This window comes from Falco punctatus (assembly GCF_963210335.1).
Source record: "Falco punctatus genome assembly, chromosome: 5".
NCBI classification, from domain to species: domain Eukaryota; kingdom Metazoa; phylum Chordata; class Aves; order Falconiformes; family Falconidae; genus Falco; species Falco punctatus.
Window position 1 is genome coordinate 22,758,649 of NC_137584.1, and position 18,651 is coordinate 22,777,299.

General features: G+C 39.6%; 1 protein-coding gene across 4 annotated transcripts in view; it reads right to left on the reverse strand.

Annotated features, from left to right (window-relative positions):
- The window catches only part of ARHGEF10 (Rho guanine nucleotide exchange factor 10), a 118,523-nt gene that overhangs the window by 72,859 nt on the left and 27,013 nt on the right, over positions 1-18,651 (reverse strand). For 2 of the 4 annotated variants that reach the window (XM_080387729.1, XM_080387730.1), the window contains exons 3-11: positions 15,247-15,417; positions 13,634-13,924; positions 12,325-12,391; positions 11,125-11,204; positions 9,925-9,981; positions 8,015-8,178; positions 4,701-4,817; positions 3,365-3,479; positions 1,419-1,531 (exon numbers count right to left, since the gene is read on the reverse strand). In XM_080387729.1, the coding sequence (XP_080243855.1) occupies positions 1,419-1,531; positions 3,365-3,479; positions 4,701-4,817; positions 8,015-8,178; positions 9,925-9,981; positions 11,125-11,204; positions 12,325-12,391; positions 13,634-13,924; positions 15,247-15,417 (1,175 nt within the window). The remainder of the gene's footprint in view (positions 1-1,418; positions 1,532-3,364; positions 3,480-4,700; positions 4,818-8,014; positions 8,179-9,924; positions 9,982-11,124; positions 11,205-12,324; positions 12,392-13,633; positions 13,925-15,246; positions 15,418-18,651) is intronic. The other 2 variants (XM_080387731.1, XM_080387732.1) reach the window with 2 other exon arrangements.

Below are 18,651 nucleotides of genomic sequence, written 5' to 3' on the forward strand. Positions count from 1 at the left end.
GACACCAGTCAATCTATTGCTGACTGTTGCCAATCACACTCCAGTCCTAAACCCAGAAATAGCTCCCAGGAGCATTTGCTCCATCACCTTTGCAGGGACCAAGATGAGGCCAGCCTGGATCCTCCTTCTTGCGGGTGACAGTATGACATATACTTTTTTCCAGTCTTCTGATCACTGTGATCTTTAACAACACAAAAAGGCCTTACACTCAGCACCCTTAAATCCACCCCATCTGGTCCCAGGGATACCTATATGTCCAACTGGCCTCAGTACCCCTTAACTGTTAGGTAATGCTTCACTCCAGCAGGACCTGCCTCTAGGCTCAGGGGCTTCAGAGGCCTGAGGACAAACCTCACCAGTAAAAGCTGAAGCAAAGGTGGCACTGAATACCTCAGTCTTTTCAGTGCCCTTTGTCACTAGGTCCCTGCCCCATCAAGCAGCAGACCCGTATGTTTTCACAGCCTTCCTTTTGCTGCCCAAAAAAACCCAGTGAAACTCTCAAACTCCTATTTGGAAAGAAAGAAAACACAGACTGATGCTGAGATCTTACATTATCATAAGATCTTACAGTAACATAACATGGTTTGGTAGTTGCATTGTTACAAGATTAGCACTTCCCTGTGCTAAACACATCAGAAAAATAAACCTCACCAAGCAAACCAAAACACTTAATCCACTCTCCTCAACTCCCCTTTGTTTTGGGGTTTTTTTTGTTCATTTTCTGAAGGTATTGTCCAGCTCATGACTTGACACAGTAAGAAGCTAAAAATTCTTATATGGTTACTACTTGTCATAACAATACAGCAACATGATTTCACAGGATTTATTTTCAGCCAAAATTTCTAACTTATTATGATTTCAGTGATTTTTGACATGGTTTCCACAGTGACTACAGAGTTTGAGGTGCAGAACAGCAAAATATACTCTTCTATAGACTTGACTTTATTGGGGACAAGTTGGGGTTTTGTTGGCTTTTTGGTTGTGTTTGTTGTTTGGGGTTTTTTTAATCAGGAGAGACCTTAAGATTCAGACAGCATACAGGATATTCTCTACATTTAAAATAGAAATCCTGGAGCACCTGGAGCAATGTCTTCTGACTCACTAAAAATGCTTAAACTCTTCTTTTCACTCAGAACAATCACATTTAGTGTAAGTATTCAGGTAGTGAAACAATATAATTTTAAAGGTAATATTATAATGCAAACCAGCCTTTGGCATCTCTGGCTGAAATCGGGACTGATGCAACTATATGCATATATCAATTTTCAAAAAACTACTTATTCAGTTCTGAATTCGATGTCCACTTAATTTATGTTAACCACCAATATGTTTGAAAAGCAAGGCACCTGCAAGCCATTGATGTAGAGCAGAAAGGGAGGAAAAAGAGGCACAAGACCATATTTCCAAAAGCCTACTACCTGCTGCTGTGATAATCCTTCAGGCATAGGAGTCATAATTGCTTCTGTGTGCATACAGTCCACATCAATAAATAAATTTAGCTCCTCCTCTTCCAGACATGATGATCTATGATCTACAAATAATTGAATAACCAAAATGTCAACTTTTACAACATGTAGCTTGAAAGAAAGAGAAAAAAAAAACAAAAAACCCACAAAGATCCTATCATCCAAGCACAGCAATTACACAGCAGTCTTATTTTCACTTACCAAACAAAAGAAATTTCCCAGCACTTCTGTTATCACCTGTGAAATCACACATACCACCACCAATAGGCGCTCCAATACAGAACATCTCTCAAACATACCTCAAAATCCCCAAATCCACACAGCAGGAGATAACTTATGCATCTCGTGCTTGATCTCTAATGCCTCTTTGCAGCCAGGAGAACAGGGCTGCCCAGAGTGCCGGACATGACAACTAGGGTTAAAACACTGCAGCTCCAGGGCCAGCAGTTTCAAAATAAATGACCTTTGGGAAGAAATTAAACATACCCATAATACGATCCAGCCTGAAAAAAATCCATATACTCTTCCATAAGCGAACTAAGTAAGTTGTGAAATGTACCGAAATGTTGACTTTCATCACAAATGAGAGTATGGGATTCTGCATTGCTCCCTAGGCACCAATTTTCTGCAAAAAGCACCACCAAAGTGTAGTGATAGGTGGCAGTATGCAGCCGGCCAAACACGGAGACGTGAGCAAAGGAGAGATAAAGAACAGTGTGAGAAACTGTGTCTTAGAAGAAAAAGGGAAGTAAAAGAAGCAGATCTGTTGGCTGGGAAGAATTAATTACTTTATTCGACAAATTTGTCACTAGCTCCCTGCTGATTTGGTAAGCAGCTAAAGGATTAAACTGTCCACAGATATGCTGTGTCTCCTACCTAACCTCTAGAAATGGAAGGAGGAATGCCAGGTTCACTGCAACACTGTGCAAGTAGCTTTCTATTTTCTTAGGTATTTATTAGGTAAATTCAGAAGCAGCTGGAGGCCATGACAGGGATGTAGGATGTGTCCTGGACATTAGAGATAGGATGCAGCTTTATGTTAGCTCACTCACTAAAAATGTCTCACTCCATTCTTGTGGTTTTAGCTTCCTAAAACTGCAGTTTTATAAGCTCTGATGTTAAAACCATTCAACTAGTAGGGCAGAAACTTGAGCAGACAGACAGACATACTATCTTTCAGACTTATCCTGAAGAAGAAATGAGTTTGTATTCAGTTACTGCTCCCTGCCTCTTGCAAAAATTAACTGTGGACTGCTGCTGGTGAGGCTCATGACACAGGGTTGGCATGTGTTCTTAACTAAAGAAAGAACACTAATACTTTTAGGTTTTTGATTTTACACCACTTTTTTTTCCCAATTCAATCTCAGCTTTCAACAAAAATCCACAAAGTGTAATAAAGCAGAAGTTTCTTCCCCTACTTCCACTCTGAAGTACAGAAAGCGTTTGTTATCCCTTGGCCACCACAAATTTTTTGAATAGTCAACTTTCACTCCACTGAGAACCATGTCATAACAGCAGACTTTCCTGACATGCAGGAGTTACTCAATGGAGGGAACTGGACAGACCTAGTGACTTAAAATAATTTCCATACTTCCATATAGCAAATACTAGATAGGATCTATGACACTGTTTGGTGGGATTTGTTGTTGTTAAGTGGACCTTCCTCTGTGGTCCTCAGGCTTCTCAAGTCACTCAGGTTCTTCCCCCAAACCTAAAACTACTCAAGATCCATCGACCATACTGTCATCTGAACTGAGTAGTATATCATACTTTATAGATATAAAGCTGATTTAATGCATTCAGTACTCAGCTCCCAGTACAAAAACCTGCTAGTCCATTCACTTCCTGTCTCAGAAACAATGAGACAGAGTAATACACACAGTAGAATTGGCACATACCTTGAGAAATAAAAGATTTTGTTCTAATGAAAGAACGACCCTTTTTCACAGCTGCTTTTGTCTTTTCGAGTCCGTCTTTGGTACCTTCTCTAGCAGCTCTCATAAGCTTTTGCATCTGTAAAATAAATAATACAGTCTACATGTTCAGTGCATAATAGGTACATATTTGAGCATACCATACAGAATGCTTTTGACAAAAATATCTTTAAAAAGAACACTGTCAAGTAGTTTAGGCTATAAATATAGCCCAAAGTCAAGGGAACATATAGTAAGTACACAGATCCATCAAAGCTCAGATGTGAGCACCTGTACTCTTTCTTGATAAAATCAGGCCTGGAGAAAAGGACTTACTTCATGACAATATCATATGCAAACCTAAACAGCAAAATGCTTAAGAACCCTTCTGCATCAAATATCTGATCTCAAAATAGTGTCAGATGCTCAGCTTTACATTATATAACAAATACTACAAACAGGTCATTGATAGTCAGGGTTCTTGCCCATCTTCCAATGTCCCACTAATTTTGCCACAGTATTTCTGACCTAAGGAAATCCCCTAGAATCTGTTCTATATTAACTATATTGTTAAATAAACACTGTTTTTCAGAAAATATTACAATAATTTCATTAATTGAAGAAATAAGTGGATTGAATTAAGAATTGCATAATCTTACAGTACACTACTACAGCAAAAAGAAATGCATGCAAAAAAATAAAAATGAAGTTTTGTTTTGCTAGGAAGTGTTTATTAAAAACTGCTCTGTACTTTTCCTTTCCCAAAACATCACCATGGCAAAAATTCCCCACCTACAGTCAGAGCTGTGCTGACATCATCAGTGACATCAGAACACAAACAAAGCTGTCTTGCTGCAATCAGGCAATTTCTCGGTTTGAGCCAAAGCTTTTAGCAAACCCCCAGCCTTTTCATACTGGCTCCATTCAGAATGGAGAGCGGGGAGATTCTGAGTCCCGCAGTTTGATGCTGTGTGACTGGAGAGCCAGGGTCAGGCTAGCCCTGTGGAGCTCGCCTGGGTCTCAAACAGGTGCTGGGGCTGGATGCCTGGCTCACACTCTGGGTAAGGGCACTAGTCAGCAGTGAAGAACAATGCCCTGTCTCATCTTCTGAAATGATTACCATTAAAAATAAGCATGAGAAAGGTTTTTGACAAAGTAATTTTAAGACAAACTGCACAGTAATAATCCAGCACATTTAGAATTCATTTCATACAAATTATTGTCTGCTTTTTCAAGTTATTTTTCAAAGAAAAAGACAACATTGTCTGTGTTGGAAAAGCAATATTTAAATGTAGCTAGTTACAAAAATCAACTACACTACCTTCAGCTCATGTTTTTGCTTTAGTTGCTGAATCTCTACTGCTCCCACAGTGTTTGCCATCAAATCTTTCATCTTTTTTTCATAATGCTCCTTTAAACGCGTTAGGTCATGAGAAAGCTACAGTGTATAAAAAGACATAATCTTTTCAAAAAGCCTGTAGTGCAGACTTCATGCTAAAGTACTCATGTATATCATGCATGCTGCCCCATCTGCCTACTGATACACAGACAACTGAAGGAAAATTATCATTTAAGGAAGCTCCAACCTGACAACTAGACCATCACTCCTGTGCATCGCTGAACTTTCTGAAATTCAGCTAGGTGACTTTCTGCTACACCAGCAACTACGTAAAGAGAGGGGCAAAGTTGCTTAGGCTAAGCTAACTGTGTATTAACTACATTGTGCATATCTCTTATAAACCATATGGAAACAATGCATCAGCTTTAACCACAAGCATCATTCATTGCAGCACAAACCCTAGTGAGTGTATTTCTGACTATCCTTCAAAACAGAGAATCGGAAGAATTCTGGAATTTTGAAGAACCTGTAGAGGTTACTGGCACCTGAAAAGATGGAGACTGACAGTGGCAGCAAGTCAGGTAAGGAGACACTAACAGGGGAGGATGCAGTGTCTTATAATTTCCACGTGCATCTGTCATAGCCTTATTGTATGGCTATGGGCATAACCAACTTGTACATAAATATATCCATTTGCAAGGTAAGGAAACTATCACAGAGAAATGTTTTGGGATACTAATGAACATTTGTTAAACATTTTGAGCAAGCCAGATGAAACAGTTTAAATGTAACCAGAAAAAAAAAAAAGAAAAAAAAAAAAAGAAGAAAATGTTTGGTGCACCGTCCAATGCAAAACCCCTTAGCTGGATATCAACAGTTATTTGGCAAGAGATAAAAGCATCAGAAAAGAGAAGGCCTACTGAGTTAAAAACAAAGGGACAGGTCCAGGATTTAGCTCCACTAGGCTGGGTCAGGATGTGATTACTTCCAACATGATGTTTCTGGCATTACAACAGTATAATTAAGAACAGCATCTGGTTCGTAGACTAGAAATATCTAATACCACAAACCCCTTCAATCTTAAACAAACAATAATAATAATAATCAAGAGTCATAATGAAAAAGTGCCTTTGTGGAAAGTCATACCAGCACTTAAAATTAAAAAACCCACCTCAAACCTTCCCATGCTTTTCTATGCGCACTAAAAATAATAAGCCAAGCAAGTCCCTCATAGTCTCTGAAAGGCTATATATGTTATTATAGCATCCACCACAAGACCTGAGAAGGGAGAATTAGTGCAAGGAATGGGTACAGAAAAAGGTATAAAGTTGAGTGGTTTCTGCATGTGTTGGAGTGCCAGTGCAGGGAGGGTTGGGATTTTTTTGTATTGTTTGGTTGGGGTATGGGGTTTTTGTTTGGTTGGGTTTTTTATTTCAGCAATCCTAAAGTTTCTGTCTTTCCTCGTTCTCTGCCAAACACCTTCTCTAGTTCCCCAACTTTTCCACCTCCCAGTAACCCATCCAGGTGCAGCAGCCTCTCCATTCACCAGATAATGTGTCCCTGGGCTCCTCACCCCCACGCTCATAAGGCAGTCCTCAAAACCTTTTGTCACAAGCCTAGAAAAGCCAGCTTCAGGGCAGTGCCCCAGAGCACACCGCTCTTGTCCCACCACTCCTCGGTCTCTTGCTCAGACACTTTGTGCCTGATCCTGGCACCATCCCTCTGAACCCACTGCCAACAATTTCCTGTGACAGATCAAAGTATACTTATAAGCACTTAAAAATGGAAACCTTGTTTTGTGCACATGCGTAAATGGATTCCTATGACTACAGCCAAATCTGAAGCTACAGAAAAGAGGAAAAGATATTAAAAAAGAAAAAAAAAAAAAAAAACACAAACCCAAAAACACAAAACCCAGCAACCGTGTTAAGACTCACATGCAACGTCATCTCCGAGTCTCTTCCAAAGTTATTTTAAAAAAAAGAGAAAAAAAACCACCCAACCAAAAAAACACCCTCAAGAAATAAACAGCTGCAATAGCTTAAACTTGTTCTAGCCAGGACAAAACCAGAGGATAAGCACTCAGCTTACAAAGTGCTGATTTGGGTACGCTCAAGTCTTGCAATTAATTGCTCACTTCCCAGTTTCCAAAGGGCGGATGTGGGGGGAGAGCAAATAATGTATACTGGAGGGAAACACAGTGAGGCTTTTATTCCTATCAGGATAAGAAACCTGCAAAATGAAAGTAAGGGTCCCATGGAAGAACACCCTGGCCACTACCCCTACATTCTCCAGCCATGGGGTGCTGGAGCAGCCAACAGAACGCAGCTGTGAAGTGGCTTTGGGGCATCTATCCCTAGCCAGGACACACCAGTCATGAGGATTTTGCAGTGCTCTGGGCACTGAGCCCAGCCCTCCCTGTCCCCACTGTGCCCTGCACCCCCATCCTCCAAAGCACTCAGAGCAGGGAACTGGCCGTGGGAGGCTGCCCAGGTCCCAGGCAAGACTTCCCTCTCACAGAAGAGGCACGAGGGCAGAAGGAGAGAAGGCAAAGCAGCAAGAGCATGGGAGTCTGGGGCTCCTCCCGATCTGCAATCAGACAGATGCAGCACGGACAGGCACCCATGCCATCAGTGTCTTCCTCCCTCCTGCAGCACAGATGCGGCCAAAGATACTACAGTAGAGGCATGTCACAGACGGATCACTTTAATCATGCCACCTCTCTTCTTAATAAATGTACAGACTTCTCTTTGATCACAAAAAGCTTTCACTCTGGGGGGTGGGGTGGGGGGTGGTGGGGGGTGGTCTTAAGCTCAGTCACCTTCTAATAATCAAAATAATACCGATCTGAGACAGAAAGGTAGGGAACACTGGTGAACAATTTTGTGACTTTTGAGCACCTAAAGCATCCCAAAACTTCAAGTCTTGTCAGGCTTACCCCTATTTGTGCTTCACATTATTTTCCACACTCATTTATCACTTACACTATCCAGCAGCTGCAAAAGAAGAAAAGGTGAGGAACTGCACACAAGCAAAAATAATCTCATTTTTAATCTCACTTTTATCCAATTTCAGGTTTTTTTCCTTTTTCTAAGGAGCTTCTGTTTAATAGTTTCATCTTTTCTTTTCCCTGTTACATTTCGCTGCAGACTGTCACTCCCACACTGATTCATGTCTCCTTTAAAAAGATACTGTTGGCATTTGAAACTGGATTGAGAAGGGAAATACAGGTGAAAAAGGCAAGTGCTGGAAATCGGAATAACATCAATGACTGAGCAGCGCTGTGGGATACATACATGTCTCTTGTGGTTGCCTCGCAAAAAGGAGCTGGGAATTCCATTTTTACCCTCAGAATCACTCTGTTCTTCATAGCTTTCAAACTCACTTGAACTCCACCCATACTCCAGCGAGCTGTTTCCACCATCATCACCATTTTCAACATCATCATAAATCATTTCCTCTGCAAGAATTAAACAAAAATTAAAAAGCTACACTGAAATTTGTTTGTTTAAACACTAAAAAACTTGTTCAGGGTGTACTATAACAGAACTATATAGACTTTTATACACACATTTTAAAATGTGAATTAAATCCAATATTTCATTGATCAACAAGATCAGACCAAAGCAGCCACTATGATATTTTATGACTCATCGTTCTTGCAACTCTACCAGTCACTAGCACTCTCGCATATCTGCAGGTTACCTTACACATAATCTAGTCTAAGAGCATGAACTGTTAACTTTTTCAAGATGTAGAATGCTATATTGCAAAGGCTGACCAAAATATAACCTGTTAAAGACAAGGGTCTTTTTGTTAGCACAGATGTCAAGTACAACAAACACACTCAGAACAGAATGGAAAATTCTTAGTGCCAATTCCGTATCAGGAAACGGGCATGCACTCTACATGAAGCATCGTTTGTCTACTACAAGTAGAGAAGTATGGACACTTCTGCCAGGGATCCCTATTGTCAGAGGTTATAATGCAGTATTTAAAACTGTCTGATATTATATTCACTAAATGAAAGTTGTGCTTTTAATTTTAAGATTGATGTTTATTGAAATCGAGAAAAATTGTACTTGAAAAGCTGACATATTTTACACATCCATCTAAACCCTAGATTCTGTGATTGAAACACTACATTTTGACCAATAATAATATTTTAATATGAACAGTAATTAAATCCTTGAGGAATCTCCTCTAACTAGGAATAAGCAAAATTTAAGAATTTTTTTTAAACATCCATGCACATCAAGACTGCTCTTAAAATACACTTACTGAAGAAGACAATTTAGTAGTAATCTAGCACAATGAATGATTTAAGAGAACCATCATATTAAATCAAAATAAGACTTATATAAGTCAAACTTCTGCAATGCCACTATGGGGGCAGAATTTACCCAGTGATTTGGTGAATGTATCTTGTCCATGTGCTAATGTAGGCTGAACTCTTACTGTGACATTTTTGGAATAGTTGTATCTTCCTGACAAAATATACAATTAATAAACTTCAAGACCATGAACATACAAAGATGAAGTTTCCCTCACTACCTATTTTCTCAGAACCTTACAATGTCTTTGGGGACAAATGGAAAGTCAAAATTTTAAGTAACATCTTCAGGGTTAAGCTGTAAATTCTGATTGAGATGCTCAGTAGAGCTTTGCTCCACATCCCATACCCCTCCCCAGCTCAGCCTCCTGGCCTTGGTGTACGTGTCCTAAATGAGCAGTGACAGTGCAAAGATGTCCCTGCCCAGAGCAACACAGTCCACTGAGGGACCTTCCAGTAGGAAACACTTTCAAGTCATGAAAGTAACATAACACTTAAAATTTTTAAAAAATACATAAATCTCAGTAATAATTTGTAAAACACCTCGCTTGAACACCACTACAGACAAGAAATGAAAATATTATAGCTTTAAAGATAAATGTGGTTTTCACACAAGAGAGCTTAAGTATTTTCTTGAATCATTAACAACTTCAGTATCAAACACCTACAGCCCTCAGAGTCGTGACAAGCAGATGCAAGTCTTCAAAGAGTTAGTTTAAATCTGAACTTTGTTAGACCTACTGATTACTGACACAATATTAATTCCATTTACATATATTTTAGGTACTTAATAAACATATCCATTCAGTATACATGCACATAATTCCATAATACATTGCTTTTAACATGGACTGTATTACAAAGACCTCAAACCTGGTTCAGAGTCTGAATTTTCTCTTGGCACATCATCGTAAATTACTTCATCTGGGTCTAAAAGCAAAACAGAAACAAAACCAACAACAACAAAAAAAATTAGGAAATCCCTAAAATTTGAATGGGAATAACAGTGTTTAAGAGGCATTTCAACCATTAATAACATGCTCTAGCTTTTGGTCAGCCCCGAAGTGGTCAGGCAGTTGGACTAGATGGTCACTGTAGGTCCCTTCCAACTGAAATACTCTATTCTATTCTAAAGAATTTTGCTTATATTGGCATATAGGAATATGATGGAAATATAATTCATTCTCCACTAGCATTTTGCTAGTACATCTAATCATCAGTCACATAATAAAATAATGCACAAAATCAGTAGAAGGTATTTGTGAAATTTCACAGTTTTATCTGCATTGGTTATGGTGACCTTTGGTAGCCTGAAAACAAATCCACTTCAGCAGCCAACATGTCTCTCTCCTTTTTACAGCATTACATTATGTTCTGTGTTTGTTGAGGGCTGATCATTGCTTTAGTAAATGGCCACAGAGAAGTTGTAATACGCATTTTTAACAAGAACCACAGCTAAATAATGTAATGATCATTATAGTACATTAAGGAGCAGAATGAGGATGCAAATTCTTGTCACTTCAAGTGACACATAAAACAAACCTTCAGTCCAGTGGGAACAGCTGAGAACAGGCAGGATAACCTGTCCTCAAACCACAGGGTCTCTCTTCTGGTTTGAAATGCAGCTGTCAGCCAAGAGCACCCACCAGGAAAAAGTGGCAATTCCTTCCCTTCCACCTTCTCCAAGAACTTATTTGCCAATTACGGCATGAGAAGAACAATTTCATACACAGCCACAGAGCAGACTCTGAACTGGAGCAAGTTTCCACTACACACATATCGATGGAGCCAAATGATTTTCTTAAGGCAGTGACAAATGATTCCACAGACTCCAACAAGCACTCCATGGAAAAGTGAATGCTCATTTTATTCTAAAATACACAATTTTATTATACTGTTGAATGTTATAACTGGTATAACAAGGTTCTGGAACATATCTGAAAAAATACAATAAAAGTGAACATGGACATTCCTGTAAAATATACATGTGCATATAGTTACACACATACTGTTGATCACAACTTAAAATGGACCTTCTTCTATAGTTGTACTTGGGCGCTCACTGCTACTTACTTTCCATCCATGCTGTATTTGCAGGATCTGCAACCCACTTGGCCAACGCATCATCCTCTCTCTTGTCCTGGTTATCTTCACTTGAAAAAAAGGCCAAAAAATAAAGGCATTAAAAGCTACACCACAATGTTTTTAAATAACTGTGAAGACAAGACAATAAATATCTTGCTGCCTTTCAGTTCCTACTCCATGGCTGCTGATTACTCAAAAATGCTGCTTCAGTATATAATTAGGAGATTAATAAACTATTCTATTTAACTGTCTGACAACTTGTGTCAAGAAATTGAAAACGCTTCCCTTCCAATCTCAAGAAGTATTTTGCTTTTGAGCTCTTCAACCAGAATACAGAAAATTCTTAGAAAGCAGTGAAGTAAGTGCTGCTATTTCCCTGTAAATAAGACTAAAGACGTTCTGGGGTACATCAGAAGCCACTGGGCTTGACAAGTCTGTTACCCTTTGGTTGGTGCTGGTGAGGCCAAACCTGCAGCAGCTTGTCCAGTTTTGGCTTCCCAACACTCCCTTTCCTAGGGACATGTGGAAAAATTGAAACTATCTCTAGAGAGATGTGGAGAAATTAAAGTCAGGGACTAAAGCACATGGCCTACAAGGAAAAAGCTGGAAGACATGGAACTTGTTTAGTTCGGTAGAAAGGATGCTACAGGGTGATCAAATAGGTGAAAGAGAGCACAGAAGTGATGGAGTTGGGGTGGTTTTTTAGTTGTTTCCATTTGTGTTGGGGCTGGTTTTTTAAGCGCCAGATGATACACAAAGGGGAATGGTAAACAAACTGCACATTGGAAGATTTGGTTTGGACATCAGGGAAAAAAAAAATAGAAATCACCGAAGGGTAGTACAGCAGAGAAGACTGCCCAGGAAAGCTGCAGCGTCGCCATCTAATGACATGTTAGCGGTGGTCCTGCTGAAAGCAACAGGCTACACTACAGGCACTCCAGTAGCCTGTTGCTAACAATGCTATAACTTTATAGAAATTACACCTAATTCCTTCCAAAATGTCATGCATGGTTATATATATGAGACCTCAACCAGTGTTGATTTTGGTACACAAACAGAGTTAGAAGTTAAGAAAATAAAAATAAACATGGAAGCTTCACAAAAGAAAAATAGAATATTTATCAAATGTAGGCTTTCTTAGGAATTAAGGTTTTGTAGATCATTAAAACATGCTGAACTAGCAATCACCTGTTTTGAGGCTCCTCTGCGTTTACAGAATTATGATGACATTCTTCAGTTGCTGACTGTGTACCTGCTAATTAGAAAAAAAATATGATTACAAAAATGCTTGGAATAAAATATCTGTGTGTTCCAAATGGTACATTTTAGCATAAGAAAGTGATTTTACTAGTTCATTGCTATGAATAATCTACTTCTAAACTACTTTTATTCTTAACCATGTCTACAAAAACTTACAAGTTCCTTCACACTATCCATTTCTGCAAATGAAAGACTTCAGAGACACAGCAATTTGGTATAAAAGCTAAGAGGAAATTACAGTGTCTGATGCATTTAATTCTAATCTCTCAAACATAGTCCTCTACAGGTAACAGCCACCACACAAACATTTGTTTTACTTGACAGTATTCCTAAGGGTGGTATACAGCAAAGGCTGCAAACAAACCATATCACAGTCCATAGAATTATAATAGAATAGCTGCCTACCTAAAGAATAGCCTATTCAAAATACAAGAAAGAAAAAAGGGTAAGATATGGGGAGCTTTCTGTTCCTCCTGCTCTCTTGACATTAAGCTGTCAGCTTTGCCAATTCTGGTTACAAAATGAGGATTGTTCCTGTTTCTGTAATAATCCATGGTTATTTCCCTTTCAGGTTTCCTCTTCTGTCTTAAAATTGTACTAAAGGAGAAACAGAATTCATCAAATCATCAAAGAAAAAAAATTCCACAGCAACTCTAAATCCACAAAGACTGGAAAATAAACAGAATGGTGTGTAGAAAAGGTAAAAGGGACAGGAGGTCTGCCAGGACCTAGATAAAGCAAGATAAGGTATGTAAAGAAACCATTTGTCTTGAACACTGAACTATGGCTCTAGAAATTATTTTGTGACATTAAAAGGGAATTGGCATCAACCATTCTTAATGGCAAGATACGACAGAAGTCTTCCCTTGTACTGTATGTTGTAATACAGTGGCAGCAAAACAAAGGTCAAGCAACACTAACTTAAAGAATGGGTTGAAAAAGAACTGATTGTGTACTTCCGTTTTGTCTTAGGCATCTTTACTTAGGTATCTCAATCCCACTATGGGAAGCAGAGTCCTGTAGGATTTTATTTATTTTTTTTTTTAATAAACTGACATTTTCTTCCAAATCTGGCAAGAAATTTTAGTTCATACTGTAGGATAGTGTTCTTTTTCTATTTTGACACAAAATCTCTCACATATGTCCAGACTGAGTGCTACACAGACATTTACAAAACAGCACGGGTACCTGAACTTAAACAAGGATTCCCTTCAAATAATGTGCATAAATACAGTACCTTCTTCATCTACAGAAACACTGCGTATTATGACAGGACTGGAGTATGCTGGCAGTATCAAAGGTAAATTAGATGGCACAGCATAGCCACAGGGGACAGGAACAGAATATCCACCGGACAAGTTTGGACTTGCACATTCATCTTGGGGACTTGGTTCTGGTGACGAGGATGGATCCTTGTCTTGGATCGGTGAAATATTTATAACTGAGTAGGGATTTACTTTGGCTGGCGTGCCTTCTGCAGCAGGTTCTGATGTTTGTGGCTTCTCACCGTTTTCTAAATTATCAGCCCCTGAGATATAAAACAAACAAAAAAAAATTTTGTTTTTCGTACCTGTTCAAGCTGCCTAGTAGTGCTCTTTGCAAATATCCTAAACACTGATACAATCCTTACTTTACAAAGTTGCTTGCGATCTATGACTCTCAGAATTGCCACACAGTAGTGCTAGCCTCCCCATTTTATAGACAAGAAATGCAACAGCAGCAAAAGAAGCTGAGTTACAAGGATGCCTATGGAAAAAGAACGACTGGATTCCAAATTCTGAAGAGTAAGATTTCTGACAAGTAGCCAGGGTCCTCTTTTGCTTGTCATAAGAACACGGTTCAAAACAGGCTTAAACCCTAAAGGTTAAAATGTGGATTCTAGATGGATTTGGATCTTATAAACACAAATGCAAGAAACATTTTAGGAATAGCCACGCAGAGAGAAGTTCACTGAAGGAACGCTCCTCAAATAACAGTCCTGGAAATGCAATGTTAAGAAAATGAGAAAGAAAATAACTTTCCAAGTATTGCTCTTTGAAAATCAATTATTTTCTGTTACACAAAGTTCCTGCTATTACTTGAGGCAAGCTGAGGTACAGCAGAGCCAAGGGCCCCTCTGGAGCAATCTGTAGAACTGCATCCCAAGTGATCAGAAGTTTTTGAGCTGTTAGTACAATTCCACAAAAGGGTGAGTGAGCAATAGACTTTCAAGGAAAGATGGTGTTTAAGTTCCAAGCTGCACAGTCACCTGAAGAGGTACCTCTTTTTAATTGCCATTAGCACAATGACTTTGCTTACAAAAGGATATTGGATCAAAGTCAGCAAAATCAGCTATTGTCCATTTGAGCAGAATACAGCAATTTACAGACCACATCTCAGCACTGGGAACACCTACATGCATTGTAACAAAGGTTTTAATGTTTAATAAAATAACACTTCTGTTTACGAGTAAAATTCACACATTCAGACTCCATTTATTTTTATGCATGTCATCTTAAGGTCAGCAACCAGCAAACTTAGCTGTGAAAGCAGCTTATTTCAAGGCATCTACACACCATTAGAGCTGCAAGGGCATGAAGTTTTCCTACAACGTGGAACTGCGACTGAAACAAATCCATTGGTTTGGATGTCACACTTGGATGGGAAACCTCACAGGAGTTACATATGATGGTCATTTGCCTTGTCGAATCTAATCTACCATCAGTGTATAACTGGCAGGAATACTTAAAACACTTGCATGGTATTTCCATGGAAAACTCTTTTTGTAAGTTTCTTTATTGCATGGTATCTTCCTGTAATCAGTCTTGACTATTTAGCCTAGCGGAGGCACAGCCCAACAGGCTGACTTACCTGTGGCATTAGCCTCTTGGTGCTCTGTGTTATTTCCAGGACCAGGTGGCAGTGGCACAAGGGCTTGCCTGTCTGCTTCAGGTATCTCATCTCCACTGTCAAAGTCAAACTGTTCTCCCTCGTCCTCCTCTTCATCATTCACACCCGTGGCTTTTGGTTCATGCTCTAGAACTGTACAGAAAGACACACTTCTGATTATTTGCTTTTAATAATGATTTCATGGGACCAGTAAGTGTTTCACATTATGAATGAAGCTTATACAATGAACCCTTAGATTCTGAGGTTACTGAAACTGAACAAAAGCTCCTTGACTTGCTAATAACTTAATGCAGTTTTCAAAAAATCCTTTGGTGTGAACAATGTGTCTACTTGGAAAGCAATTAAAAAGTGATAATGCAAATACCCTTGCTTTTCTCATAATGAAACCAAAACACTTCCAGGAAAACACTTAAGTAGCCAGTTTTTAAATAAGAAAAGTTCACAGAATAATTTATTTGTACAGGGACTTTGGGACTTTTTAACTTCAAGTCATTTTTCCTAACCCAAACTTCTAAGTGTACTCCTTAACAGTGTCAAAATGCCAGTGATGGTAACTTTCTTCACACACCATGAGAGACCAGCAGATTGGTTTTCCTACTCCATTCTGAGAGTTTTAAACTAACAACCTTATGTAACATGCTATTAGCCCTATTGCCACACACTGTGCACTTTGGTGCAGGTGGGCAGGTTGACTTTTCAGTTCTTACCTTTGAAGAAGCAGAAGCTGCAATAATTACACCCTAATCGCTGAATCACAGAACGGTCAGGGTTGGAAGGGACCTCGGACGATCATCTAGACCAAACCACTGCTAAAGCAGATTCAACCAGAGCAGGTTGCACAGGATCATGTCTGGGAGGGTTTTGATATTTGTGTAAGATATTTGCATATGTTGATAAGAACCCCTCAGTTCTTCTCCAGGCTAAACAGTCCCAGCTCTCCCAGCTTTTCCTAGTAAGGGAGATGCTCCAGTCCCCTCATCATCTTTGTAGCCCTCCACTGGACCCTTTCCAGTAGTTCCCTGTCTTCTCTTGAGCTGGGGAACCCAGAATTGGGCACAGTAATAATATGGATAGGAAATGGGAGCTTGGGGTTGTTTCTGTCTTTGCTTGTGAAGACCCTGCAGCATAGATTGGGCACCATACACAGGGCTAGGGAGGGACAGCAGGAAGAAGTGCTGGGCAGTCTCCCTCCATGCTATTGTTCTTACTGCAGGAGCCTGGAGAACCCACAAATATTTAACCCTCCTCACTGCCTTACCTACGGCTGTTTTTGCTGTGTGTTCACATCACAAGAAGCCTGCCCACAGCATCCAAAGCTTCTGTCAGAGACACTGCACAGAGAAGGCATAGCCAGAGCAGCTGCAGAGAGATTCCCAAATCTGCCAGCCTCCTCCCTGTTTCCAGAAGCCTTCACTGCAACTCCCCAAAACAAAAGGGCTTTTACCCTTCTCCCCAGACCTGCCTTAGCTGCTCTCTCACCTTCTGTAGAAGAAACTCTTATCAGAGGTCATCTTGAAGGCAGAAATGTCGTCTGTGGAAATTTTTTGGCCCAGCTGACCTTCATCTCAAGCTCTTCCCCAAACCCATGATCGTTAACTTTTACAAAGGTGTTCAATATCATATTTAAAATGTCATGAAAACCCCACATAACTATAGCATAAGAATATATACTAAAATAGTTAAATATGTAAATACACCATTACGCTATAAAAATATACGTTAAGTTGATAAGGTTTCCCCTGTCCCCTCTTCAGGTAACACAGTATGAAAAAAAAATAATCTTGCAAGGGCAATTGGATCTCCTGAGTCATGATGATATTATCAGGTTTTCTACCATCCAGGACATGTTTTGTATCTTTATGATAAAACCCACACAAACTACAGCTCTAGGCTGCTTAGATTGTCATGGTAATCAGCATTCCTGCCAAGGCTTCTGTTTCTTCAGGCAGGCTGAGCCAGCATATTTTATCACAGCCACAAATAACAAGATCTTTCATGCAGCCTCTCTGCAAGAGAAAAAATGAACTAATTGCAAAAATAGTAAGGAACAAAAAAGGAGTTATCCTGCATTTATTGCCTTGGTTTATGGTTGAGGCAGCAGGACATTTAATTTTGATGTTTATCCTTCTGTACAAAGTCAACCTTTGGATTAAGGCTTTTCATTTTTGCTTTTCTCCATTAGCAATGTTTATTTTTTTCCTGAAAGATGCAAAAAATCCTGCAGAGCTCTTCCAAGTAATTCAAGACAATCACAGCATTCTTCCCAATTCAACATCCATCTCACTAGATTGTACTACTAGCTGCTTGACAGTAATGGGGAAAGGAAAGAAAAGGGTGGTGGTAGTATTTTATTTCTGGGTTTTTCTCAGTTTCTTTATGTTTTCAGTATGTCTGTGTACTTCAAATTTGGAAAACACAGACTTGTGAAATACTAAGTAGAGTGGGTTTTGTGATTACCAGCCTGTGAAATGTTGGTTAGTCACACAGGCTAGGCAGATAAGTAGACAGCAGTCACAAGCAGGTAACAGCCACAAAACCACAGCTTTTCACATACATGCACTGCTATCTGCCACTGCTCTCACTGTACTATATAAGTGAACCACAGTAGCAACAACCTCAAATACATAAAGTAGTTCTGTCGGCACTTTGTATGGTGGGTGGAAGGGAAAGACAAGGTTACTGGAACGAGCTGATCATTTCTGCAGGATTAGGACACCCAGGAAACTGGGGCATTGCTAGAGCAAGGCTCAGCTCAGATCTATGAACCCACACACTCACTGGAGGTGAATTCTAGACGTTGGCAAAAGAAAAATTATACATGCTTACAAAACGTTCGAGCCATGCAGGGAAACATCTTGGGAACAGCAGGCATCTCTGAGTTTTTGAGGCTGCTAGGTTAGGGAGCTTCTGGATCCAAATACTTCCTTAGGGCGTATAAAGGTAACTTAGGTATCAGATGCCTGATAACGCTCCACTCTAGCACTTTCACACTGATGCAATTCCCCAGGCACTCAAGTCCAGCACAGTGCCATTTGTCAGAGACAGACAAGACCTGCCACTGGCAAAAAAAGGTAATTTGAGACACTAAAAGCAAAAGGAATGACTCAGGACCCAGGAGCAAAACCTGGTCAACCAATGCACAATTCCTCTTCAACATGCCTCCTCGTTCCCCCTACAAAAGCAACCAACCCATATTTTATGATTGTGGGAAGAAATCTTAAAACAGGAATTGGTTTTCTCAACTCAGGTTAAAAAAAAAACCAGTTGCAAATGCTTAAGGGAAATTCTTGCATTTCTAAAAGCTTCTATTTGGAGTTTTAAAGCATGAAAAAAAAACTGTTATAATGGGAAAAAAATTGTCTTCAA